Below are 27,956 nucleotides of genomic sequence, written 5' to 3' on the forward strand. Positions count from 1 at the left end.
CAGAAGGAGAACTATGAAGACAAAATGGATCAAAGCATGCTATTTCCACCTTTTTTAATTGTTGCTTGCTTTCTCTTTTTTTTGTGTGTGTTTTTTTTCCCTTTAGTTCTGATTTTTCTTTCACATAACTGATATGGAAATCTGCTTAAAATGATTGCTTATGTTTAATCTAAAAATGTTTGCTGTCTTGGGGAGGGAAGAGATAAAAAGGAAGAAGGGAGAAAAAAAATTGGAACTCAAAATCTCACAAAAATGAATGTTAAAATGAGTTAATTCAAAGTAATTCCAATAGACTTGTTTTGGAAAAAGCCATTCATATCCAGAGAAGACTTTGAAGACCGAATGTGGATCTATACAGCATTTTCACCTTGGTTGTTGTTTGTTTGCTTGGTTTTTTTCCCCTCATTCCCTCCCCCTGGCACAGCATGTGGAAATATGTTAAGAAGAATTGTACATGTTTGGAAGTGCACCAATATGGGATTACTTGCTGTGTAAAGGAGGAGGGAGGTGAAGATGAAGGGAGAAAAATATGGAACAAGATTTTGCAAGGGTAAATGTTGAAAACTATTTTTGCATTTATTTTTGGGGAAAAAAAGTATAATTATTTAAAAAATGTTGAAAACTATGTTTACTATAACTGGAAAAATAAAATACTATTGAGAAGAAAAAAAAAAAAAGAAAAGCATTTTAAGACTTCTAACATTTGACCCTTCAGTTCCATGTCATCCTGAACACTCTTCTCTGGACATGCTTTATTGAATTAGTGTTCCTCTAACTGAACTGACATTGTAGACATGATCTAAGCAATGAAGGGTAGAAGATTAAGCTGCTTTTGTTCTGGACATTGTATCTCTATTGAAGCAACCTAAGATTGCACTTGCACTGGTACAACGTCATGCCCTTGGCTTTTGTGGAACTTGATGTTTCAAACCATCCCTACTTGACATCCAGGTCTTCTATTCATAAAGGACAAATCAAACACCATCATCCTCATCCTCAGGGTTAACTTTTATATGTGTTTACCAATGTGTTAAGTGCTTTACAAATATCTCATTTGATGCTCACAACTACCCTGTGAGTTGGATGCCATTATATATTATTTTATATATTATATATTATTTTATTGATGAAGACTTGCTCAGGGTCTTCCAGCTACTCAGTGTTTGAGGTTGGATTTGAATGTGGGTCTTCCTGACTTTTACTTACTTAGTGGCCACATAGAACATGCAGTTCGTTCCCAATCTGTAACTGACCCTCTATTTGTATTGAGTTTGAAACCTAATTTGGAACCTGTAAACGGAAGTTGTAGTACAGACATTTAACAAAACGACTGGGTTGTATGAAAAATTGACTATGATGAAAACAGAGAAACATAAGGAGATTCCTATGAACTTATGTATGCAAAGTGAAAGTAGTAGAAACTGACAATGAACACAATGATTATAACAAAAATGAAAAAAAATCAAGCACAAAGCAATAAATATGGAATGCTTCCAAATTTATAATAATTAAGGTAGTTCCCAGAGAATGGATACAAAAGGCTTAAACCCCATAATTCTTTGCAAAGGTGGGTGGAACTATACAAAATAGCAGGCTTTTACAATACACTGGTAAGTTTTCCTAAACTGTTTGTTCCCTCTTTTTTATTCTTTTGTTTGCAGTATGACTCTCTGGGTAAAAAAGAGATACATTAGAAAATACAGATAATATGAAATAAGAAACAAAAAATTAAAAAATTTAACTGCATCCTATTAGTTTCAATCCAGAGGTCTTAACTTCCTGTAGCCCAAGTGTGGTTAGTGGAAAAGAGATATGAATGTGGGGCCAAAGGACTGTGTTCCAATCCTACTTATGAGAGTCATTTAAGCTTTATGGACCTTTATTGGGAAAAATGAGAGGAATGTATTAGAAGACTGGATATTAAAGGCATTTTCCATGTCGAAAACAATGACCTTTGCTTGTACCTAACTCTCAGGGACAGCCAAATATCCTTTTGGTCCCTAGTCCTGCAGACAAATTCTTGCCAGGTCGCTTGTTTCTTTTTTGAAAAGCCAAAAGACAATTGATGTAACCAGATAACTAAATCAAATTGGGGAGCCTTGTTCTATAGGAATGCAAACCTTCTTGGGGTTTAAATGACAGGAAACATATGTGATGCCTAACCAAAAGGGTTTGGTTTTCCTTGGACATTCTGAGCAGATCTGAAGAAACAGGTTTTCCTCTTTCCAAAATACACTAGTGAATCATATTAAAAACCAACCACATCCACCCACATATGGGCAGTGATAACAGAGAGTATGGCAAGAGTTAAGCTTTACAGGTAATCAATTTCATTATAAAATTGATTTCAGAGATGTAAAAAAATAATATAGTTCTACAGTTGCCAACATTTTTGTAATATTAATAAAAATATCACATCATTATAGTGTTTTAAGATTTACAAAACTTTTCTATTACCGTTCCCTCTCTTCCAATTCTCTGAAACAGGTCATGCATAATTATCCCCATTTGAAAGATGAAAAAATTGAGCATCAGAAGAGATGAATCGGCCATGATTACATAGCCACTAAATTACTAACGTTATTCTATGCACTAAAATAAATGAAAGACAAAAAGTTTTGACAGGCCACTCTCTTAATATCTAACAATCATGTTTAAATTTGTGGGTCTTTTCCACAGCGTATAGGAGATGCCAGAACTCAAAACATAATCACCATTACATTAGTGAATTTTCCTAAATAGTGGCAGGAATAATAAAAACCAGAAAAGACTTAAAGTGGTTTATGGGAACTCTTAAATCTCAAAGAACATCCATGTAGTACACAGAATATACAAAGCTCAAAGTTATCTCAGGTGGCCTTTCCCCTGGTCCTGCTGCTATTGTCTACTTCCTACTCCCCCCCTCCCTCCTTCCCCTCCGGCAGTGGAAAGTGGTAGACTCCCCCACCCCCAGTGGAAAGTAATGGACTCCAAATATATCCTATATCAACATAGAAGTAATTTACAGTTGTCTCCCTCATTACAATATTAATTCATAATTCTTTAAGAGGAGGAAGGACTGGTTTTTTTTTTTTCCTTTCTATTTCCAGAGTTCAGCACAGTACCTAACTAACATACAGTAAGCACTAATAAATGCTTGTTGACTGACTTCTCGGTCATTTAGAATGTTTCAATATTTGGATTTCTTTTAAATCATGCTGCCCAGAATTGCTGGCCATTAACAATGCTCTCTAGTCATTTTTGAATAAGTAGTTTACGTAAAGGAAAATGTTCTTGCTGGGCAGAGACAAACTTGCAAATTAAGAACGGAGCCAGATACATTTGTTGTAACTAATTTTGGCTAGCAAGATTAAAATGTTAGGTGGCTAGCCAGAAACCTCCCAAAACTTTTCCGTAATTATCGAGATTTGTATTGAGGAAGGACCCGTCTAAAACCAAAATACGCTTTTTGTGGGCAGGTTGGCCATCTCTGGTCGTTCTAGTCAACACTCTCGTCACGGCACTTAAAACGTAAACGCTCCATATAAATAAGGAGTTTCAGGATAGATAAATAGTTCCAGTGTCTGTGGCCGGTCTGAGACTACACTTTGACTAAGTGTGAGATCTAAGACTAGAGAATTTAGCTTTCTTGATTCCCAATTCGATTTCCTTTTCAATTACTCCACGCAGTCTGCCTCCTAGCTCCAAGGGGAGCATGGATATTTTCATCCAGATAAGTTTTTCAGGAAATGAGCTCCTGGAGAAGATAAGAACAGTTCAGCTACAAGACTGATCTCAAACTTCCCGATGTCTGGAAGATCCAAAGTCCTAGAAAGATTCCTTCCTTCTCTTCTGAATTCACTAGAGGCAAGCATAGAGCTGAGAAGAAGCTACCGCTTCCCAAGAGACTAAGTTCCTGATCCAAGAAGTACCCTCCGCAAGTCTCACCCTTCCCAGTGTCTCCTCCCCGGCGTGGGAACCGGTTGCTGGGGTCGGAGGGGAGCTGCCCATTCTTTCTTTGGGAATCTCCTAAGACTCATTCTTTCTGCGACGGTGCAGCCCAGGACCCTGTTCTCCCCTCTCCCCTTTTGCTTACCATCTCTGTTGCCGTTCCAGCTCAGCCGGCTGACCGAGCTGGTGTCACTCATGGCTGCGCGACTGGAAAGAGGAGATGGAGGAGAGAAAAAAATAAAAAGAGGCGAAGTAGGAGACAGCTCGGGTTGCGGCCCAGCCGGGCTTCCCAGCCACGGCTATTCCAGGTTCCGGCCATTGACGTCATAGTCAGTGGGAGGGCACTCGCTAGATCTGGGCATTCGGAGGAGGGGCTGTACTCCTGGATTGACGATCGGCTGCCTCTTATTTTAGGGGAAGGAGGAGTAGATCTATATGGAGCCAACGCCGTACATCTTGAAGACCGAAGTGTTCGGGATTTCTGGATTGTTTGGGAAAGTTAGAAGGAGAGGCCAGGGGTGAGAGGCATAGAGCCTTAATGGGTAAGGGATTTTTCATCGGACATGGCAGAGAAAGGTAACATTGGGGAATGGGAATAGGAGAACTCTATAGGAAAAAATATTAGAATCTCTGTAGCATAGGTTAAGCAATCAACAAGCTTTAAGAGACCACTAGTCAATCAATAAAAGACCATTACCTTTCCCTGGAGAATCCTGCTCACCTCAGGCATTTGGGAGTCATTGTGACTGAGCCTTGAAGGATTTACTTGGGGGAGGGGGAGGAAGGGAGAAGTTACAGAATAAGGATCATGTCTGAGTAGCAAATTCCTAGGAATTGTATACCATTTTGTCTCATGGTCTGGTCAGCACAATTCTCCAGAGGCTGTAGTAATAGCCTAGAGAATTGAGCTCTTTGGGATCTCAGGGAGAACGGAAAAAAAGGATGGGTTAGGGGAGAAGACGGTCCAGGATCCTCCATAGTTATGGAAGAATTTCTCCAAGAGAAAGAAAAATGGTACCTTTCGCTTGGAAAGATTTACATAACTGATGAAGAGCGAAAGAAACAGAACTAAGAATACACTGTACACAGGAATAGTAAGAATGTGCCATGATCAACTATGGAAGACTTGGTTCTTCTCACTGGTTCAGTGATTCAAGGCAATCCCAATAAACTTTGAATAGAAAATGCCATCTGCCTCCAGGAAAAAAAGTATGATGGAGATTGAATGCAAATCAATCTCTGTTCACTTATTTTTTCTGTTTTTTTTTTTCCTGTCATAATTTTTTTCCCTCCTCTGATTTTTCTCTCCCCACATGATTCATAAAGCAATGTGTATTTAAAAATTAATTACAGTTTAAAAAGATTAAAAAAGAAAAATGGTACCTTTCCTGAGCTGCTTTGTGAAATCCTTCCTGCAACCAAAAAAAGCATCAGTGCAGATGGTGGGATTCAAAGGAGACTCCAAAAAGGTTGAAGTTCCAGATCAGTGTATCATGAGGTATCTCAAAGAAGTTGCAAGTTCATACTCACCTCCAAGTCAAGAGGCAAAGTTTATTATAATTGTAATGCTATTTGAAAAGGGCTAAGTTCCAAAGGAATTTAGCAAAGAACCAGAAGCAAGAAGATAATTTTATAAGAAAGAGAAACAAAGATCAGGTTCTTGAGTCATTGATATGTTAATTTTATGGCTCAGAAGTTATAAAGAAGGAATGGTAGGAATGGGGTTGCATCCATTATTGAATTCTATGGCTTGCTGACCAACAGATTGTTTTCTGCCAGCCAGCACTGTTCATGGCATTCCCAAGGATGAGTAGCCCTAGGGTTTCTCATATTCTTCCTAAGAGCTACACCTTATCATTCTCCCACAACCAATGAAAACTCAAATTCATTTGGGACAAAGGAAAGAAGCTATCATCTTCTGGAGTGGAAGGAATGTAGAGCTGGCCCTGCCTAGCTGAGCCCAGACAGAGGAAGGGAAGACTTGTGACTTAAAGATGGTGGCAGCTGGGTCTCAGAATTAGGTAGTTGGTAGTATTCTGGTTGAATAAGTATTTGGAAGTTCATGGACTGAAAATCATGAAAAGGTTGAATAACAGTTGGCGTGGAAATATGAATAGCAACACCCTTGCAAGTAGAGGCTTTCTACTTGTAGGACAAAAGACTTAGGAGGGTCATTTATAAAAACATGTCTGTATTACAGGACACATAGTACAAACATGTCATTTCCACGCTAGTAACAAACTTGAATAAAGTCAACTTTTTCATTGATATAACATAAAGTATCCCATTAAGTTGTGTCTAAGAAAACTCATTGCACTAAAAGTCTCTTCTCTAAAGCGTACTAAAGATGTTTCAGATTTTGTTTCAATAATCAATGGAATAACAGTTAGGTCCCATATCAACTTAGGGACCTAATTTCATATGAGTATATATCTAGTAATAGGTCAAATAAATACTCATTTAATGCCAATTATTTAGGACATGATAATTACATATTTTCAGATTGAAAATGGCAAGATACTTGTATTGTGCTCATGGCTTCTACTGACTAAAGAGATTCTGAATATAGTTTTGGACCAAATGTTGTCCCACAGTTCTCTTTTTACTAACTCAGTTTCCCTAATTGTCCTAACTCAGTTTCTCTAAATTGGTTCTGCCTCAGTTTCCTTAATTGTCCTGCCTTAAACCCCTTAGTTGCAACTCCCCCTTCATAAAGACTGATATAACTCAGGGCTATTTGTTCTAAGGTTAGAAATTGTCAACGTGTAAACTCAAAAAGGGGGAATCTAGACTTTCCGTCTGTAGTCAGACACTTTCTTAACTCCCAGCTTGTTAGAATTTATGGTCCTACCCTCCAACCTGTTAGAACCGGATTTATGATTCCTGCCTGGAGATTCCCACTCACCAGAGTTTGGACTTCATCCCCCTGCCTTTATTTAGCTACTGTGTATAAATATGTCATTGAGAACTCATATTGACTGCTGGATGTTGGCTGGATGCTAGATTCTTGGAGACTGTAGTCTCATTCAGCCCTGCGACCAACCATTTGGTCCCAGTAAATCTCTCCTTTTCAAATAAAATATTAAAAAAACTCTATAATCTCTATCTTGCCTCAGTTTCTCTAGCATTACACAAAAAAAACTAAAGAACTGATTCCTTAGGCAAGCAGGCAGAAGATTATTATAGAGATCAATTTACTCCATTATTCCACCAGTGGGAAGGTTTTCCAGTCTGAAATCCAAGTTTTGAGACCCACCCTCTGTACAGATCTAGAACAGTCTCACATGTCCTGTCAGAAATCCCAGTCATATCCCTAAGTTAAATTTTATGGACTATGGGTGCTGCCTTTCTTTGGATCAGTCCACCAGGGTACTCTGTTTTCATAATGTCTTTTCCCTTCCCTTTCTCCTTCCCCTTTCTCTTCCCCTTCCCTTTTCACTTCCCCTTCCCTTTCTCCCATCCATTTCCCTTCTTCCATGCCATATGGTAATTCTTCTAACTCCACTATATTTACCAATCCCACTTCTCTCCCTTACAGCCACTAACTCTTTTAGGGTGCTAAATCCCTTTCAAGATTTTGCCTGCCAGCTAAGTTTATATCCCAACATTGTGGGATGTGCTTTTTCTACTGGGTAATGTGAGTTACACTGCAGAACTTCTTTCTATGCTCTCCTACTCTATTTACCATTCCCAGTGTCTATTGTATCCCTTTATTTTTTCTGTAACCTCTTTCCTAAATAAATCTATCTTTTATCAAAGAGAGTGGTCTTTGTGAATGTTTTACAGACTGAACCTCAACTTTTGGTGCCTACCATTATCTGGTGTCTACATCACCCACATCACATCATTTAGGTGCTAGAAATTCTTGGCTTTCTCATTTTTTATATAAGTTAAATCCAATATATGTAAACATATTTATACAATTATCTTGCTGCACAAGAAAAATCAGATCAAAAAGGAAAAAAATGAGAAAGAAAACAAAATGCAAGCTAACAAAAAAAAAAAAGAGTGAAAATGCTAGGTTATGATCCACCCTCAGTTCCCACAGTCCTCTCTCTGGATGTAGATGGCTCTCTTCATCACAAGATCATTGAAACTGGCCTTGATCTTCTTCTTGACAAAGTAAGCAATGTGCACCCCACTATTTTTGTCTGCTACTCAATTCCTGCTCCTCAACTAAAGTGGGAAGTAACCAGAAGAACAGCAAATACCTGGTGCTTCCAAACAGCTGGCTTTCTTCTTCACCTAAATGTAAGTGATAAGGTCTTCAATATTAGGTGTGATAGAGATCAGTTTAGTTCCATGGTCCCACCCTCTGGGGAAGTCATCCAGTCTGAAATCCAAGTTATGTTTCACCTTGCCATGCCCTATCAGAAATTCCAGTCATGTTCCTGAGGTTAAATTTTCCTTATAAAATCTCTTTATGGGCTATCCCATGGCTGCTGCCCTCCTTTGGATCAGTCAATGGCACTCTGCCTCGTGGTGTCTTTCTTCTTCCCCTTTCCCCTGCTGCATAGTATCTCCCCTAACTCCACTATGCTTCTGAACCTCACTTCTCCTCCTTGTAGCTAGATAACTCTTTTGGGGTGCTATGTACCTGTCCAGAAAACTTCTTTCTATACTCTCCCAAATTTATTTTGTGTTTACCATTCCCAGTGTCTATTGTATTCTTTCATTTTGTATGAAACCTCTTCCCTAAATAAATCTACCTTTTGCCAAAGAGTATGGCCATTCTGAATTCTTCACATGACTGAACCCCAACTTTGGGTGCCTACCATCAACTAGTATTGATATAACCCACATCATGTTGGTCCTCAAACCACAACATAAGGGGGTCTCCCCCAATTTTAACTCCTGTTCCTCCACATAGCCAAGCTTTTGGGGAAAGACCCAGTTTTTTCTCCTCCAAAGCTAGTTGATACTTAGCAAAACTATGGGCTAGTGATCAGACTTATTCAGAGGATGCCTTTGATGTGGATGAACCCTGAAACTGTCAAAACTCTCCTTTGAAAGAGATCCCACCCTTCAGAGCAGTTAAGTGGTCTCATTGGTTTGGAGAGTTTGGACAATCTCAGAGTTCACAACTGTGTGATATGGCAAATCCAATTTACAAATACTCACAGATATCTCTAGTGAAGAATAGAAGTGTTTATTTTTGAATCTTGCAAGAAGCAAACATCTTTCCATTGGAGTTCCACCAGTGGAGAGAGGTTAATTTCCACAGAGATTGAAATGAGTTACATAGTCATGACCACAAGAATTCATGACACCTCCTTCTCCCCTTATCCAGTAAATTCTCACTATCTCAATTAATGCTTGGAAGTAACATGAATTTGTTAAATTTTGGAATTTTATGATGGTCAATTTCACAAGGTTTACAACTGTTTGCAGGTATGTTTTATGTTGGTCAGTTTTGCAACTGCTTACAAGTACTGTTTACTTTAGCCAGTATGAGCACCCTATTTCATTTTCCCAAATTCCCAGATAAACTGAATCTGTTATAAATTCAATCTACCTTAGTTAATGAATTTATAAGAAACCATATAATCCCCCACAAAGAGGAGAGTTGTTTAGAGGTTAAGTAGTCCATTAAGCTAGAATAACCAAGGAGACTTAGTTTACCTCAGGCTTCCTCAATCAACAAATAGAATTAGCCAGTTTATAGACCCCTTAGAATATCTCCAGGCCATTAAATAGTTAAATTTTTTTCCTAAGCAGTTAAGTAAAGGTCCAGAAGATCACTTCAGATATTTCTACTAGAAGAGCAAGCCTTTTATTCTCCTTCCCAGATCCTTAATGATTAACAGACCGTTGAAATTGGGTCTGGAATTATCAAGTGACTGTTCTGAGAAGTCCTCAGTTTCCCGTTACATTCACCCCTATCACCTTGAATGAAGTTGTTTTGCCATTTCTGATGAGGACCTGACTTTTCTGGGATTCTGGATATGTGAACATTGGCTACAAGGATGGGACAGAAGTAGGAGAGCCCACCAGAGTGTAGGATTGTGTTTTGGGGTTTTAGGGGGTATTTCCATCCTCACTATTGATAAAGAACTATCTGGCTATCTAAGATTGAAAAGTTTTCTTCTTCTATTGTTCCTGTCTCCCTTTCTGCCTATCTGTGACAATTTGCCTTGTCTTTGCAATTCAAAATAACCAAAGTTTTTCTTAAGTTAAGCTTTTCTCCCTTGAAGAGAGATTCATTGTCCAAGACCATCCTCATCAGATCTATGCCCAGCTTAAGATCCCTGCCACTTGTGGATAACCAAGCCTCTCTGACACATGGTAGGCTCCTCTCAGTTTCATTTACTTCCTGTGTCCCCAGTTTCCTGAGTTCTAAAATCCTCCTCTCAGGACCCCAAGTGGGCAAAAGGATATGGCTTATTAATCCAGCCATCCTGCACCCCAAGGAAACCTTCTTCCCTTTGTTGAGGTTCAGAAAAGACCCCAAAAGGTTAGGGGTCACAGACCAGTGAGGAGAGATGTCTCAAAAGAATTTGCAAGCTTGAACCTATCTCCAAGTCAAGGGACAAAGTTTATTGTAATTGTAATGCCAATTGAAGAGGGCTAAGTTCCAAAAGAAATTAGCAGAGAACCAGGAGTAAGAAGATAAATTTATAGGAAAAAGAGACATCAGATGGTTCATGTCACTCATATGCTAATTTTATAGCTTAGAGGCAGAATTGAGGAGTGATCTTACAGATAGAGTTGAAGAGTGGTTTGGTATGTACCTCATTATTATCTCAGAAACTTTGTTATTACAGACCAACAGATTGTTATCTGACAACCAGAATTGTTTGTGGAACTACAACAGTCTCAAGGCCAGGTGGCCTTAGGGTTGCTTCTATATGTCCCCTAGAAGCTGCATTCTATCACTTCAACCATAACCGCAGAGTTGAATGGCAAAATAGAAGAAAATTATTGTAATTTGGAAGGACAGTTTTCTGCCATCTTTAAATTTGGGGGCTGCATCTGTGTTTATATTAAAATTCTGATTCTGAAATTGTATGAGAGAATTATATGAAATAATTGCTATTAACAAGTACAGGCTAAAATTATGAACTTGTTTATTCTGGGTATAAGATCTTAAAAATATAGGTGCCTTAATCTGTAATATTGAAGTATTACTCCTGGAAATTTAAATCTAAATTTGACTTAATTCTAAGCTAAAAAAACTGGGTACCCCAGTGGTAGAGTTAAGTGTTGTAACTTACTCAAAGAGGTCATAGATTTATATCTCCTAATTAGATGAAATATCTTTAAGGTGTCATGTTGCTTTTTAAATTGTATGTTGTACAATTTGTAAAATTTTATGATCTATGTTTTTAAAATTCTGTCAGCCCTGCTGCATATGAGTTTTGTTTTGTGAAGTTTTTACTCAAAATTATTTAGATACCATCTATGTTCTGAATTTTAGAAGCTTGAGTTATCAGAAATTCACTTTAAAACCTAAAACTTATATACCTGCTGGGTATAGGACAATGAAAAAATTTATTTAGGTTTTATTTTTGAATAAGTTGTTCTTCCCATTCCCATATTCCACTGGTGAAGAAAGTGGAAGAAAAACTCACAGAACCATTCTTTCTAGCAAGGTCATCAGCTCTAAGAAATGATCTTAGTATGTGATATGAAATTCCCATACAAGAAAAAATACAGGTAACAATTTGGCTATCATTTCAAAAAAAATTTTAAAGAACTTTTTGTGGTAATTTGAAATTTAGGATTAAAAACTAAATTATAGTTTTATTTTAGATCACTTGGCATAATTATACATGAGGATGTAGTCCACCCTTCTCTCCTTGGAGGTGGCTGCTCCTTTACTTAGCCTGAGCCCTATCCCCACTTTACTGATTATTGGAGAGTGGAAAGAATCCCACTTATGCTCAGCCCTTCTCTGGCCTTGCCCTGTTGGTTAGATGAAATTTCTTTAACTTTACACATTCCCCAGTGGCACAACTTCTCATTCCTCTTATCTATTATATGGAAGTTAGCATTAGCCTTCCACCAAGCTACCCACCTGAAAAAAAAAGGTTTGGGCACACTATTAAAATCCATCTTCAGCCTATGTTTACAAGGTGTTTTTTAACTGAATATTTCTGTCTTTTTTTAGTTTTTCAAGTCTGTGGTAGTTGTTTTAAGAGTAAAATAATTTCTGTAATGCTAAAAATCACTTATATATCCAAGTATATACTTAATATAAGCAGTTCTAGTGCTTAGTAATATAAGGAGTTCCTAAGAGAAGTTAGATTTCCGGTTAACTGCAAATTTTCTAAAAATGAATATTTTAATACCATTCAGTAAATTATTAAGTGTATTATGGTCTCATTGTTGACTACCTTCTACCATATCAGCCCTAACATAGTTTTAGGCACGATGATTTGTAAGGTTTTTTTCTTTTTTGAACTAAACTCTAATATGGGATTGGGCTAGTTAAGAGAAAATTTTGGGGGAACTATAACTAATAATATTTCTTGAGTTTGAATCCAGGTATGGATGAGGACCAATAAATCAGAAAGCCCTAGAGAATTTCCTGGAGCAATGTCACAGAACTTCAAAAGGTAGAGGTTTGTTCATTGGGCAAAAAGGAGTTTGAAGGATGGCTTTTTGAACTCAAGGTCAGACCCTTCTAACTTGATCCCCCAAATTGTGTTCCTTTCTGTAGGAATGATTCTCACCTATTTCTGAGTCTGGCAAGAGGATGGAATTCATTCAGGCTTTTCTTATCCAACAGCTAAGGTGCTGTGCTGCAGTTCCCTTTTACTGTCCTGCTTCAGTTTCCCTAATTGTCCTGCCTCAGTTTCCCTAATTGTTCTGCCTCAGTTTCCCTAAAATGTTCTATCTCAGTTTCCCTAAATTGTTCTGACTCAGTTTTCCTAAATTGTTCTGACTCAGTTTCCCTGAATTGTTCTGTCTCAATCCCCTTAGTTGCAAGCTCCACTCTGGTTTGTTAAGACTGATATAACTCAGGGCTACTTATTCTAAGGTTATAAATTGTCAATGTATAAACTCAAGATAAGGGGGAGTTCAGATTTCCTGGCTCCTAACTCCTCTTAAGTCATCATCAAGAATTTATGGTCCTACCCCCCCACCCTATCAGAACCGGATTGATAGTCTGTTCCCGATCTAAGTGCTCTGACTCCGCCCCTGCCTAGGTCAACCCCTGTAGCTGAGCCACGTGTGTGTACATATACTTCATGAGAAGCACACATAAGTTTCTGGATACTTTAGACGTCAGCCCTGGGAGCAGCACAATCTCTCCTTTTCAAATAAATTATTAAAAACTCTCTAATCTCTTATCTTGCCTCAGTTCCTCTGGCATTACAAGGATGCTTTATCTTGTTCTTCTAGGATCTGTATCCCATCACTCTCAGATCTTTGACTCTAAGGATGGACATTTGGGCTTCTTGCCTCCAAAGCAAAATAGTAGATACTGGGGAAAGTGAAGAGCATCCTCAAATCCATCTCCATACAGACATGGACTCTATGTCATTTGGAAAGTGGGCAGGCCTGGTTCCAGAGCGAACAAAAAGGAAATAGATGATGTGATAGATATTATGCAAATATCATCCATGGTCACATCATGGTGGGTATCTTAGGTTGGCTAGTGGAAGAGAAAATTGAATATGAATAGTGTGAGTCGTCTAGTTTCCCTTTGTTTTTTTCCTTTTCTTTTCTTTTGTTACCTGCTTAGTTTGCCCGTGTCTGAATACTCCAGGACTATTGAAAAAGGACAATTGCCATGCAAACCTTGCAGACTAGCTCTATGGTGAATTGAGGAACTTGCACCTGACAAAAGTATATACAAATAGAGCTTTCTTCTTCCCCAAGAACCATTACAAAGCCCTTTTTAAGAGCTGCTTACTTAATTGCCTGATGATCCTGTTGATTTGAGTTCATCCCATCATTTAACACATTTCCCTAAACAAAGTCCTTGTGATGAGGTTTAGATTTAGGAAACAAAATTGAAATTAGGTCAGGGAAGTAAATGATAAGGTCTAGTGGCAGGTTTGGGGTTTAGGGAACCAAACGGAGAGGTATGGCTCCCCTGCAACCCCTTGGGATTCGGCACAAGGGTAGGGAGTTTTGGGGACTCTCTTCTGGTGGCGCCGAGGTTCTCTGTAAAAGAATTTACAAACCCGAAAACCTAGATTGATAAAAGAGGTTTATTATGGGGATTGGAACTAAAGTTAGAAATCCTGACATAAAGGCATAAAGGCATAAAGTCTGGTTAGGGAAATAGGTGAGGATGAAGAGAGAATGGCACTGGAAAGAGTATTTCAGTGGACAGAGGCCCTTGGCTTGCCAAGCATGGAACTGGCATGTTTGGAACCTCTGCAAAAAGAGGGTTTTAGTTTGGCTCTTTTTATAATAGGAGCTTTGGCTACAAGCTGAAGGGGGCTTGTGAGTGGAGTCCCAAGTTGGCTCATTGCTGACTTTCAGGTTGAGCTGGAATTTTAATTGAATTAAATGAATTTCAGGACTGAGCTGACTCCACCCAGATAACAAGGATGAAACTGCTTGTCCCTTGGGGCAGGATCCCTTATTGAGGCAGAGTTGAAGGAGATTTTCTCAGCCTAGGATTTTCAGAGTTTTGGGGTCATCTCTTCACTTGCAAATGACATTAATTTCCTTTGTTTCTCTGTCTCTGTTTCTCTCTGTGTCGGTCTGCATCTGTCTCTTTCTGTCTCTCTGTTTCTCTATCTGTCTCCTTCCCTCTTCTTTGGCTCTCTCACCTGCCTCATGTGGCAGGAGAAAGTTTCAGTAAGGGAGCATGATGGACAAATTCAAAGAAATACAAAAGCAGTGTAGCTTATGGATGATGGGGAAAAGATTATGTTGACCCTCTCCTTTTGGTGTTTGTGGTTTTGCTCTCCTCTTCATTCAGAGGGGCCAACAGATGAGATGTTGAAGAGGGGACCCCGAAACTCTAAAACTCCTTGAAGCAGAAAATCTCCTTCAACTCTGCTTCAGTAAGGGACCTCACTCTATTCAATTAAAGAAACTCATTCAATTCAAATTCCATCTCAAGCTGAAACTCAGATGAGCCAACTTGGGACTCACCCACACTTCAGCTTGTAGCCAATCTAAAATCCTCTCTTTGCAGAGGTTCTAAACATGCCAGGTATGCCATGCTAGTCCATGCTATGCTATGCCAAAGAAACTTCTGCCCACTGGAATAACAATCTTTTCTAGTGTTATCCTTCTTTATCCTCACCTATGTCCCTAATGAGACTTTATGCCTCTCTGTCAGGATTTCTAACCTTACTTCCCAATCCCTATAATAAACCTCTTATCAGTCTAGATTTTCAGGTTTGTAAATTCCTTTACAGAGAATCTCTGCGCCACTAAAAGGGGATTCCCCAAAACTCCCTATGCTTGTGCTGAATTCTGAGGGAGGTGCAGCAGAGCCAAATCTCTCCATTTGGTTCCTTGAACCCCAAACCTGCCACTAGACCTTATCATTTAACTCCCTGACCACCAAAAACTCTAATCTCATTTTGGCTCTCTAAATCTAGACCTTATCATTTGGTTCCCTACTAAAGGGAACCCTAAAACCTAAACCTCATCATATTTTTGGTTCCCATAACGGGAGCCCTGAAAACTAGATTTCACTCCTCAATGTGACTACCAAGACTGATTTTACTCTTGCAAGACAATAAAATTACCAATAACATAGTCATAGATTTAGAGCTGGAAGGGATCTTAAGACTTCATTGGTAACAGAGAGAATGTGTGCTATGATTAAAGAAATACTATGGGAGCCATTTTCCTTAAGACACATTTCAATTAAGGATTTGAAGCCCATTCTTTTTCAATTTTTATAGTAGTAAAGAATTAAAGTAGAAAAGTATTAAAGTAAAAAGAATTAAAGTAGAAAAAAATTAAAATGAAACTCTGAATCAAGTTGAGCATGGCTGAGTTTTGGGTCAACTAGTCTTTGAAAAGGCTTCTTTCCCAGAATAACTTGTAATTAATTATTAGTGAAATAGATTGCCAATGTACTTTCTGTGTGTGTTAGGAACAATTATTAGAACACCGTAATCCAGAAGACTGATCAAGGGCAGGATTTGTACATCCAAAATAGCAGTTGACAGAGCTTGGAAGAAAGCCATCTGCTCTTTAAAAAAAAAATCCTGATCCTCAGCTTCTGCAGAGAATTCAGGAAAGCTATTGCTCTTGCCCATAGGGAAAACAAAGTGACCCTGATGTTGACTATGATAATGCTGATAATTAAAAATAGAATTAGTTCTAGAATGGAACTATATGGATCTTTAGGCTGGGTGGGGATGTGGATGTGTGTGTATGCCTTTTAATATTCCCAGGCTAAAGACCAAAAACAGTACAAAACTGGAAAGTAAAACACATAGCTTGTATTAGCTGGAAACAATTTTAGGTAGCCCAAAGTGTGTGTTTAATCTAGACTTTCTTACAAATCCAATTCTTTCTTGTTCCTAGAGACTAGTTTGTTAAAGGGTTTAAATGTTAAATAGATTATATTTATTTATTTATTTGATACTGGAGATGAAAGGGAATCACTGGAATTGATTAAGTGGGTGAAAATTATGGTCGAAACTATGTTTTAGGATCTCTTTGACAAATGGGTGAAAAGCTTGAGGCAGGTAGACTTACTAGCAAACTATTGCAATAGTCCAAGCATGAGATGAGGAGTACCTGTACCAGGCAATGTCAGAGGAAAGATGAAGGAATATATGAGAGATGTTACAAAGATAAAATAAAGAGCAGCTAAGTGGCACAATGGATAGATCACTGACTGTGGAATCAAGAGGAACTGGGTTCAAATGTGACCTCACTTATTAGCTAAGTGACCCTGGACAAATAACCCCAATTGCCCCGGGGGAAAAAAACAAAGACAAAATTGCCAGGCCTTCACAACAGATTCACAACAGATATAAGAGGTGAGAGTGAGGATTGAAGGATGATATGTAGGTTAAGAGCCTGGATGACTAGGATGATGGTAGTTCTTCCAAAAATAACAGAAAAGTTGAGAGGGAAAGGTTTTAATGGAAAGATGAGTTCAGTTTCAGATATGCTGAGTTTAAGATATGGATTGGACATGTCCGTCAGATAGACACTGAAGAATAATGTTCAGTACAGAAATGTGGGCTAGATAAGTAGATTTAAGAATCATCAGCATGACATAATTGAATCCCTGGGAGTTGATGAGTTCACCAAGTAGGACATCCATGCAGGTGTGACCTAGATGAAGATCCAGGAAATGAGATTGAGAGGAAAATGATGATATTGAGTCATTTTCAATAGTGCCTAGCTCTGTGTTTTGTTTTGTTTTGGTTTGGTTTTTTTGGCAAAGATAGTGGAATGGTTTGTCATTTCCTTCTCCAGCTCATTTTATAGATGAGGAACTAAGGCTAACAGGGTTAAGAGACTTGCCCATAATCACACAACTAGTAAATGTCTGACTCTAGATTTGAATTCACAAGAGTTTCTGACTTTAGGTCCAGCATTTTACTCACTGCCCTCCAGATTCAAATCCTCTCTGATACTTAACCTCTATGATTTTAAGGCAATTTAGTTACGGGGTTTTAGTTTTCTTACTGTTAACATAAGGGTGCCTTGATGACTACTCAAGTCACTTCTAGATCTAAATCTAAGTCCTATGGAAGTAAATAAATTAAAAACTCAATATTATGTTTAATATTCAGATTTATTACAAGTATGGATTCTTTACTTCATAAATAACTACTCAAAAGGTTGGTGTCTTTCAGATTATTCTTGGTGAACCACAAATCCTAGTTTGATAAAATCTGGATTTTATATACCCTTGTGAAAACCTAGAAAGTTTTAGAAATTCTGTAATACTACAATGTTTGTTCTAAAGTTTTAAATTATTAAAAAATGTTTATATCAATGGAAAAAAAGTAAGTTACTATTATTTGGATCATGAGTATCAATTATATACAATTTCAAGAACTCCAGAAAGTTATTAAGGTATTGCAAATCACAAAGATACCATCAATAGTCTACTTTTTAAAGGTTTTATGTTTTAAAATTTTTAGAATTTTATTTTTATTTTCAGTTTCAAATTCTTTCACTATACCTTCTCCCCCATCTATTGAGAGAGAAGGCAAGAAATATGATAAACATTATACATGTAAAGTCATGAGAAACATTAGCCACATCCTCATCCCCTCCCCTCCCAAAAAAGTAAGAGAAATTTTAAAAGGAAAAAAAAAAATTATGCTTTAATTTGTACTCTGAGACCATAAGTTCTTTATCTGGAGTTAAAAAGCATTTAAAATCCTGAATCCTTTGGAGTTGTGGTGGATCAAACAATTTGAAGAACAGGCTTAATTTCATGTGGTCATGTAACAAAATTATTAGGATCCTCTGATGCTTTGCAAAGTACAAAAACAGTGGCATAGAGGATAAGCTTGTCCACGATTATTAAAAATCATTTGGTTTTGCAGTGAAGTAGCACAATGGATTGTGTACTAGACTGTATATGAGACTTAGATTCAAATTCTGTTGTCAAGCCTTTTTAGCTATATGACCCTGGAGATGTCACTTAAACCTCTCAGTCTTGGTTTCCTCATCTTTAAAATGGGGACATAATGGCACTTTCTTCACAGAGTTGTTGTGAGGATTAAATGATATAACATGTAAAGCAATTTAGGAAACTAAAAACATTGTTTGAATGTTCCCTATTATTATTATTATTACTATAACTATTAATAACATTCTTTTAAAAATAACAAAATAATATGTAATAGATACTATGTAAGTATATAAGTAAAATTATGAATATATAATGTGTAGCATTCTATAATTGTTATTTTATAATACTATATAAAGTAATGTAAAATATTAAAATACATCAAAATAAAAGATATAAATAACAAATAAAATAGCTTTTAGAAATCTAATAAATTAAGCTAAGTATTTAGAACTTTCCGAATTTTTCAAATTTAAGAGTTTGAGATTCTTAGATTCTATTTCTTCATACTTTACCATTAAAAATAATGAACATAAAGAAATCACAGAAACATGAGAAGACTTTTGTGAACTGATGCCTTGGAAGTAAGCCGAACTAAGAAACAATAAATACAATGATTTCAACACTATAAACAGAACAACAACAAAAAAGAGAGGGGGCAAGATATTTAATCATCATGAATAAGCTTATTGCCAAAGAAAAAAATGAAAAAAATTCAATCTATCTACTTCACAGAAATGGGATTACAGGTACAGAATATTATATAGTCAAATCTAGTTGATATGGTTAAATTTTACTCAATTGCTTTTTTCCCTCTCTTTCAATTTTCTTTGTTAAAAGGGAGAGCTTTCTGCGTGGAAGGGGAAGGGATAAATCCAGAAATTATCATGATATAAATGAAAGGTATCACTAAAATGTTTAAAATAAATAATAGGCAAAGAATAGGCAGGAAAGATTATAGGTAATTTTGGAGAGAATAGTTGCAATTGAGGGACAGAACTGTATGCTAGACTCTGAAGGGTGAAGAATGAATGAGAAGAGGGGAAATGGAGCCACATAGAGCCCCTAGCTCTGACTAGAGGTTAAGAGAGAGATATGTGTAATTGATCACACACCAAAAAACAGTACAAAATGAGCATGAATAGATCACAGAAAATTAATTCATTTTCTTGGAAGCAACCTAGTGCTACTGTACTAATGCTCCAAGAAGCTGTAGCATGACCAGCATCTATACTCTCTCAGCAAATACCATTTCAGCAAATGAGCTAAAATTAGGTTGAGAGTAGCTAAATGACAATTTCTGGTGAGTTAGGGGGATTTCTACTCCAAGCATGTGAAAAGCTCTTTACAACTCTTCTGAAGCAGAAACTGTGGAATGCTTAAAGCCTGGTCAGACACCAAAAATTCCAGCCACATCTTGAGACATTGCCAGTCATTTTGACTTTTGTCCTGATGCTGGACATTGATGATGACTTTGTACAATTTTGCTTTACTGAAATCCAATTCACGAGCAAGTCAAGACATTGCTCTGTGATGCCATTGATCTTCTTTGAAAATAAACAATTGATCCAACAAACGTTTAAGCAGTACCTTTCTTGTGCTGTGGTGGACATTGTAGGTGTATCATGCTCAGGTACAAACTAGTGAACATTTCTGTTAGTGCATCTATAAAGGCTCTCAAGGGATTTTTGATCTCTTTTTCAAAATAATAAAGAAATTGAAAGAATAAAAATTAGAAACAGCTGTCTGTCTTAGTTTCTTCATCTATAAAAAAAGAGAATACTATTAGCTATCTCACAGGATTGTTGTGAGGATAAAATGAAGTAATTGTAAATTGTTTTGTTAACCTTAAAATTCTGCATAAATGCTAGTTGTTACTAGAAACATACAAAAATGATAATATTTCAGGAACTACTGAAACCATCAACATACAAATTGTACCTGACATTTATTAACATTATAATGGAGCACGTTGGAGTACTGGACATCTTCTGGGTACATCATAGAACAATTGAGAATTGGAAGAGTTATTGGAGATCATCTAGTCCAACTCTTTCATTTGCCAAAATGAAGCTCAAAAGGCTCAAAAAAGGAGTTGAAAAGGTAATGTTAGTCATAGGTTTTGAACTCAGAGATTCTATATCCAAAGCTTTCCACTACACAATGCTGCCTCTAGGAGAAGCATAAGCAGGCATAGATGTGTAGCATAGATACATTGGAGGAAATACCCATATTCCCTCATATGAATATGAGAATAAAGGTTCATAAGAATAAAAGTTATTGGAGTACTAAAAGTATATAACAGAGGCAGGATCCAAGAGGAGCTGTCTGTGGAGGAGAGGAGAAATTATGTTACAATCTTGACTATGTCATTTAGTTTTGCTGGGTCTCAGTTTCCTCATCTGTAAAAGGTATAGGAAAAGGCAATATAAGAAGGGGACTTAAATTTGGAGTCAGAAAGCTTGTGTTTAAATTCTATGATACTTTTGTGACAAGGAGAAAACTCCTCTATGCCTCAGGTTTTTTTTTTTTTTTTTTTTGTAATATGAGGGAATTAAATCAGATGAAATCTAAAGCTTCTTCAAACTGACATTTGGAGAATCCAATGGAATTCAATGGAGATCACCCAGCCATCATCAAAAGCTAAAGATCTTCTGGGGATGAAAGAAAGTTAAAGAGGGAAATCTTAAACTATAAAACAGGCATTCCTCACTCTGGGAAGGCAGTGAATATCTTAATTGCTTATCAAGAGACTGCATTCATCTTTGTCTCTAGCCACACATCTACATAAAGATTCAAAAAGAAATATGGGAAGTGAAAGTGACTGAATAGAAACCATAAGGCAATATTAAGTAGTCTATGGAAGGAAGAATATTTTGAGTCAAAAAGAATTTGGAAGTAAGAGAGGCAAGACTTCCTCCAACTCCTGCCTATGGATGACAAATCTCAGAATTGAGAACTTAAGAGCATCAAAGGGAAAAAGCTTCCACAGGTCTTGAATTAAAGAATAATTGTGTTAGATAAAAGGTTTTTAATAGGACTCTAGTTGAAAAGAACATAGTAACATTCCAAGTGATGAATCCATAATATCACCCAGACTCACTCCTGGATTATGGGCATAGTTCAAGGACAGTATATTCCTAGTGTTAGGGGTCATGTTTATAACTTCTGTTCTTGCTATAGCTTTTCAGTAAATGCCTTCACTAAAGCATTTATTCTACTTACTAAATGATTGCTAAGGGAAATCATACTAGTAGGGTTCATAAACTAGCATTTAAGAAATTAGCTTTCCACAGGTTACTCCTGTAAACTTAGAAATAATAATCACTCCTGTAGGAATCCAACTGATTAGTGGAGGTGATGGAAAGTAGAAAAGTGAGTACTAAGTGCATGTTACTCTAAGAATGAAATTACTTATTAGCAAAATCTTCAGGAGAATGGATATACCACCCCTAAAGTCCCACTTTTTTTGTTTTGAGTTTTCATATCATTGCCTTCCTAAATAGTCTATTTTTAAATTATTTTATTAAAGATTTTAATTTACAAAACATATGCAAGGGTAATTTTTCAACATTGATCCTTGTAAACCTTTCCCCTCCTTCCCCCTACTCCTCCCCTAGATGGCAGGTATTCCAAAACATGTTAAATATGTTAAAATATATGTTAAATCCAATATATGCATACATATTTATAGTTATCTTTCTGCACAAAAAAAATCAGATCAAGAAGGAAAAAAAGAAAACAAAATACAAGCAAACATCAACAAAAAGTAAAAATGCTATGTTCTGGTCCACACTCAGTTCCCACAATCCTCTCTCTGGGTGTAGATGGCTTTCTTCATTGGAACTGGTTTGAATCATCTCATTGTTGAAGAGAGTCACGTGCATCAGAATTGATCATCATAAAGTCTTGTTGTTGCCATTTATAATGATCTCCTGGTTCTGCTCATTTCATTTAGCGTCAGTTCGCGTAAGTCTCTCCAGACCTCTCTGAAATCATCTTGTTGGTTGTTTCTCATGGAACAATAATATTCCATGAGATTTTCCAATTGATGGGCATCCATTCAGTTTCCAGTTTCCTTCCACTACAAAGAGGGTTGCCACAAACATTTTTGCACATGTGAGATTCTTTCCCTCCTTTAAGATCTCTTTGGGATATAAGCCCAGTAGTAATTTATATCTTGATCATCCCTGTCCCCATACTAGATTTTTATGGTCAAATTCTTTTGTTGTCATTGTTTGTTAATTTTCCCAGCCTTATTTATTTATTTATTTTTTTAACTTTGAACTCTGTGTTAAAGTTGGGCTTAGTGGCAAGGAGCTGAAAACTGAGTGGATGCTCATCAGGTGGGGAATGCCTGAACAAGTTTTATATGAATGTAATGGGATATTATTGTTCTATAAGAAATGATTATCAGAATTTAACATCTTTCAGGTTTGAGGCACTTACTACACAACTGTGTATAGTATAGTTTATATCTCTCAGCCTCAGCTTCTTGAGAATTACACAAATTGCTCTTTCATAGGATTGTTATGAGAAAGGTATTTTGTTCTTTAAAGACTTGGTTCTTTAAAATTTTTTAGAGAGGCCTGGAGAGATTTAAAACAATCAATGCTAAGTGAAATAAGTAGAACCAGGAGAACATTGTACACAGCAATAACAAGATTATGTGATCAGCTATCATAGATTTGGCTCTTTTAAAAAAACGAGGTGATTCAGGCCAGTTCCAATAGACTTGTGGTAGAGAGAATCATCTGTATCCAAATGGGACATCTAAAGGGACTAAATGTTAATCACAAAATAGTATTTTCATCTTTTTTATTGCTGTTTTTTGCTTACTTGTTTCTCATTTTTCCTCTTTTGATCTGAGTTTTCTTGTGAAGCATGATAAATGTAGAAATATTTCTAGAAGAATTGCACATGTTTAACCTATATTGGATTACTTGCTGTTTAGGAGATGGATATAGGAGGAGGGAGGAAGAAAAATTTGGAACACAAGGATGAAAACTATCTTTGTATGTATTTTGAAAAATTAAACGTTATTATTATAAAAATAAAGTTGGGAGGAGGCAGTCTCCCAAGCTTCAGATTTTTTTTTTAAATATTGGTGTTATTCAAAAGGTTGAGAATTTCAAGGAAATTAATGAAAAAAAATCAAATGAAGGTGGCCTAGCTGTACCTGATCTAAAACTATATTATAAAGCAGCAATTACCAAAACCATTTGGTATTGGCTAAGAAATAGATTAGTTGATCAATGAAATAGGTTAGGTTCACAAGACAAAATAGTCAATAAGTATAGCAATCTAGTGTTTGACAAACCCAGAGATCCTAACTTTTGGAATAAGAATTCACTATTTGACAAAAACTGCTGGGAAAACTGGAAATTAGTATGGCAGAAATAAGGCATGGACCCACACTTAACACCATATACCAAAATAAGATGAAAATGAGTCCATGATTTAGGCATAAAGGACAAGATCACAAATAAATTAGAGGAACATAGGGTAGTTTACCTCTCAGACTTGTGGAAGAGGAAGGAATATGTGACCAAAGAACTACTAGAGATTATTATTGATCACAAAATAGAAAATCTTGATTACATCAAATTAAAAAGCCTTTGTACAAACAAAACTAATGCAAACAAAATTAGGGAAGTAACAAACTGGAAAAACATTTTTACAGTTAAAGGTTCTGATAAAGGCCTCATTTCCAAAATATATAGAGAACTGAGTCAAAGAAATCAATCCATTCTCCAATTGATAAATGGTCAAAGGATATGAATAGACAATTTTCAGATGACTAAATTGAAACTATTTCCACTCATATGAAAGAGTGTTCCAAATCACTATTGATCAGAGAAATGCAAATTAAGACAACTCTGAGATACCACTACACACCTGTCAGATTGGCCAAGATGACAGGAACAAATAATGACGAATGTTGGAGGGGATGTGGGAAAACTGGGACATTGATGCATTGTTGGTGGAGTTGTGAACAAATCCAACCATTCTGGAGAGCAATCTGGAATTATGCTCAAAAAGTTATCAAACTGTGCATACCCTTTGATTCAGCAGTGTTACTACTGGGCTTATATTCCAAAGAAATATTAAAGAAGGGAAAGGGACTTGTGTGTGCCAAAATGTTTGTGGCAGCTCTTTTCGTAGTGGCTAGAAACTGGAAGATGAATGGATGCCCATCAATTGGAGAATGGTTGGGTAAATTGTGGTATATGAAGGTTATGGAATATTATTGTTCTATAAGAAATGACCAGCAGGAGGAATACAGAGAGGCTTGGAGAGACTTACATGAACTGATACTGAGTGAAATGAGCAGAACCAGGAGATCATTATATACTTCAACAACAATACTGTATGAGGATGTATGCTGATGGAAGTGGATATCTTCAACAAAGAGAAAATCTAATTCAGTTCCAATTGATCAGTGATGGACAGAGTCAGCCACACCGGGAGAAGGAACACTGGGAAATGAGTGTAAACTGTTTGCACTTTTATTTTTCTTCCCAGGTTATTTTTACCTTCTAAAACCAATTCTTCCTGTGCAACAAGAGAACTGTTCGATTCTGCACACATACTTGTTTTTTTTTTTTTTTTATTCATTTTTCCAAATTATCCCCTCCCTCCCTCCACTCCCTCCCCCCATGACAGGTAATCCCATACATTTTACATGTGTTACAATATAACCTAGATACAATATATGTGTGTAAATACCATTTTCTTGTCTGCACACATATTTGTATCTAGGATATACTATAACATAACAAGTATAAGACAGCTTTTCATCTAGGGGAGGGAAGGGAAAAGTAGGAACAGAAATGAGTGCAAGGGATAATGTTGTAAAAAATTACCCAGGCATATGTTCTGTCAATAAAAAGTTATAATAAAATAAGTAAATAAAAATAAATAAATATTGGTGTTTTTAAAGCTAGTTGCAGGGAGAGAGGCCAGGGAGAGGAAGGAAGATCTACATGTTTTTAGTGCTTCCAGGGTGATGTGATGAAAGGAGTAAGGTCACTGCTCTCTTGTTCTGTGCTCTGATCTTTATCTGTAAAAGGCCCCAGGTCCCCTGCAGCCACAAGTACTAACACTTTTGCATACTTCTTTGCTTTGGTACAATGATCAGGGACTGATCCTTTGTGACCAACACTCCTCTCCACTAGAACTATGATCCAGGACTGCAGAGAATTGTCAATTAATGTTCGCTGTGTCCACTGTCAGTAAAGGATCCTGGGTAATCTCTGACCAGTTGCCTGGCCCCCTTACTGTCAGAAACTCTCAAAGCTGCTGCTGCTATGTTCTTTTTTACTTGTTGTATTTGTGAGCTCTAGACAGATTTCTACCCCATGCCACAGATTTTTCTTGCTGACTTCTTATATTTTCTTAGATCAGAAAAATGTCTAATCTTAACTTTTTGTTGGCACTGCCACTCTGAAATTTGATTTGAGGCATTATTTTAAAGTTTTTCAGAGGTGAGTGTTGGGAGAATTCACCTGGGTGGCTACTCTTAATCCATTTTGGAGACATAATATTTGTAAGCAAAAATGAGCTAAAAATAATAAAGGCTAACATTTGTATATTGCTTACTTTGTGTCAGCTACTATACTAAGCAGTTTATAGAGATTAAAAATAAATGATAGAACAAATGAAGGTGGCCTAGCTGTATCTGATTTAAAACTATATTATAGGGGCAGCTAGGTGGCGCAGTGGATAGAGCACCAGCCTTGAATTCAGGAGGATCCAAGTTCAAATCTGGTTTCAGACACTTAACACTTCCTAGCTGTGTGACCCTAGGGAAGTCACTTAACCCCAGCCTCAGTTAAAAAAACAAAACAAAACAAAACAAAAAAAAACCTACATTATAAAGCAGCAGCTATCCAAACCATTTTTATTGGCTAAGATCAATCAAATAACCTGGGAAGAAAAACAAAAATGCAAACAGTTTACACTCATTTCCCAGTGTTCCTTCTCCCAGTGTGGCTGATTCTCTCCATCACTGATCAATTGGAACTGAATTATATCTTCTCTTTGTTAAAGATATCCACTTCCATCAGAATACATCCTCATACAGTATTGTTGTTGAAGTGTATAATGATCTCCTGGTTCTGCTCATTTCACTCAGTATCAGTTCATGTGAGTCTCTCCAAGACTCTGTGTATTCATCCTGCTGGTCATTTCTTATAGACTAGTTGATCAGGTTAGGTTCACAAGACAAAATAGTCAATAACTATAGTAATCCAGTGTTTGACAAACCCAAAGATCCCAACTTTGGGGATAAGAATTCACTATTTGATAAAAACTGCTGGGAAAACTGGAAATTAGTATGGCAGAAATTAGGCATGGACCCACACTTAACACCATATACCAAGATAAGATAAAAATGAGTCTATGATTTAGGCATAAAGGACAAGATCATAAATAAATTAGAGGAACATAGGATAGTTTACTAATCAGATTTGTGGAGGAGGAAGGAATTTGTGACCAAAGGAAAACTAGAGATCATTATTGATCACAAAATAGAAAATTTTGATTACATCAAATTAAAAAGCTTTTATACAAACAAAACTAATTCAAACAAGACTAGAAGGGAAGTAACAAACTGGAAAAACATTTTTACAGTTAAAGGTTCTGATAAAGACCTCATTTCCAAAATATACAGAGAATTGACTCAAAGAAATCAATCCATTCTCCAAATGATAAATGGTCAAAGGATATGAACAGACAATTTTCAGATGACTAAATTGAAACTATTTCCACTCATATGAAAGAGTGTTCCAAATCACTATTGATCAGAGAAATGCAAATTAAGACAACTCTGAGATACCACTACACACCTGTCAGATTGGCTAAGATGACAGGAACAAATAATGACGAATGTTGGAGGGGATGTGGGAAAACTGGGACATTGATGCATTGTTGGTGGAGTTGTGAACAAATCCAACCATTCTGGAGAGCAATCTGGAATTATGCCCAAAAAGTTATCAAACTGTGCATACCCTTTGATTCAGCAGTGTTACTACTGGGCTTATATTCCAAAGAGATATTAAAGAAGAGAAAGGGAATCGTATGTGCCAAAATGTTTGTGGCAGCCCTTTTTGTAGTGGCTAGAAACTGGAAAATGAATGGATGCCCATCAATTGGAGAAAGATTGGGTAAACTGTGGCATATGGATGTTATGGAATATTATTGTTCTATAAGAAATGACCAACAGGATGAATACACAGAGGCTTGGAGAGACTTACATGAACTGATACTGAGTGAAATGAGCAGAACCAGGAGATTATTATATACTTCAACAACAATACTGTATGAGGATGTATTCTGATGGAAGTGGATATCTTCAACAAAGAGAAGATCTAATTCAGTTCCAATTGATCAATGATGGACAGAATCAGCCACACTGGGAGAAGGAACACTGGGAAATGAGTGTAAACTGTACTTTTGTTTTTCTTCCCAGGTTATTTTTACCTTCTGAATCTAATTCTTCCTGTGCAATAATAAATTCAGTTCTGAACACATATATTGTATCTAGGATATA

General features: G+C 36.8%; 1 protein-coding gene across 5 annotated transcripts in view; it reads right to left on the reverse strand.

Annotated features, from left to right (window-relative positions):
* The window catches only part of TMC7 (transmembrane channel like 7), a 60,969-nt gene extending 56,713 nt beyond the window's left edge, over window positions 1-4,256 (reverse strand). For 4 of the 5 annotated variants that reach the window (XR_012484586.1, XR_012484587.1, XM_074280903.1 and 1 more), the window contains exon 1: window positions 4,076-4,256. Coding sequence is in view for 2 of the 5 variants with exons in the window: in XM_074280903.1 (XP_074137004.1) it covers window positions 4,076-4,127 (52 nt within the window). In the remaining 3 variants the exon portion in view is untranslated. The remainder of the gene's footprint in view (window positions 1-4,075) is intronic. The other variant, XM_074280905.1, reaches the window with a different exon arrangement.
* Between the last annotated feature and the right edge of the window lie 23,700 nt (window positions 4,257-27,956).

The sequence above is a fragment of the Sminthopsis crassicaudata genome, chromosome 1 (genome assembly GCF_048593235.1).
Source record: "Sminthopsis crassicaudata isolate SCR6 chromosome 1, ASM4859323v1, whole genome shotgun sequence".
Taxonomy (NCBI): Eukaryota; Metazoa; Chordata; class Mammalia; order Dasyuromorphia; family Dasyuridae; genus Sminthopsis; species Sminthopsis crassicaudata.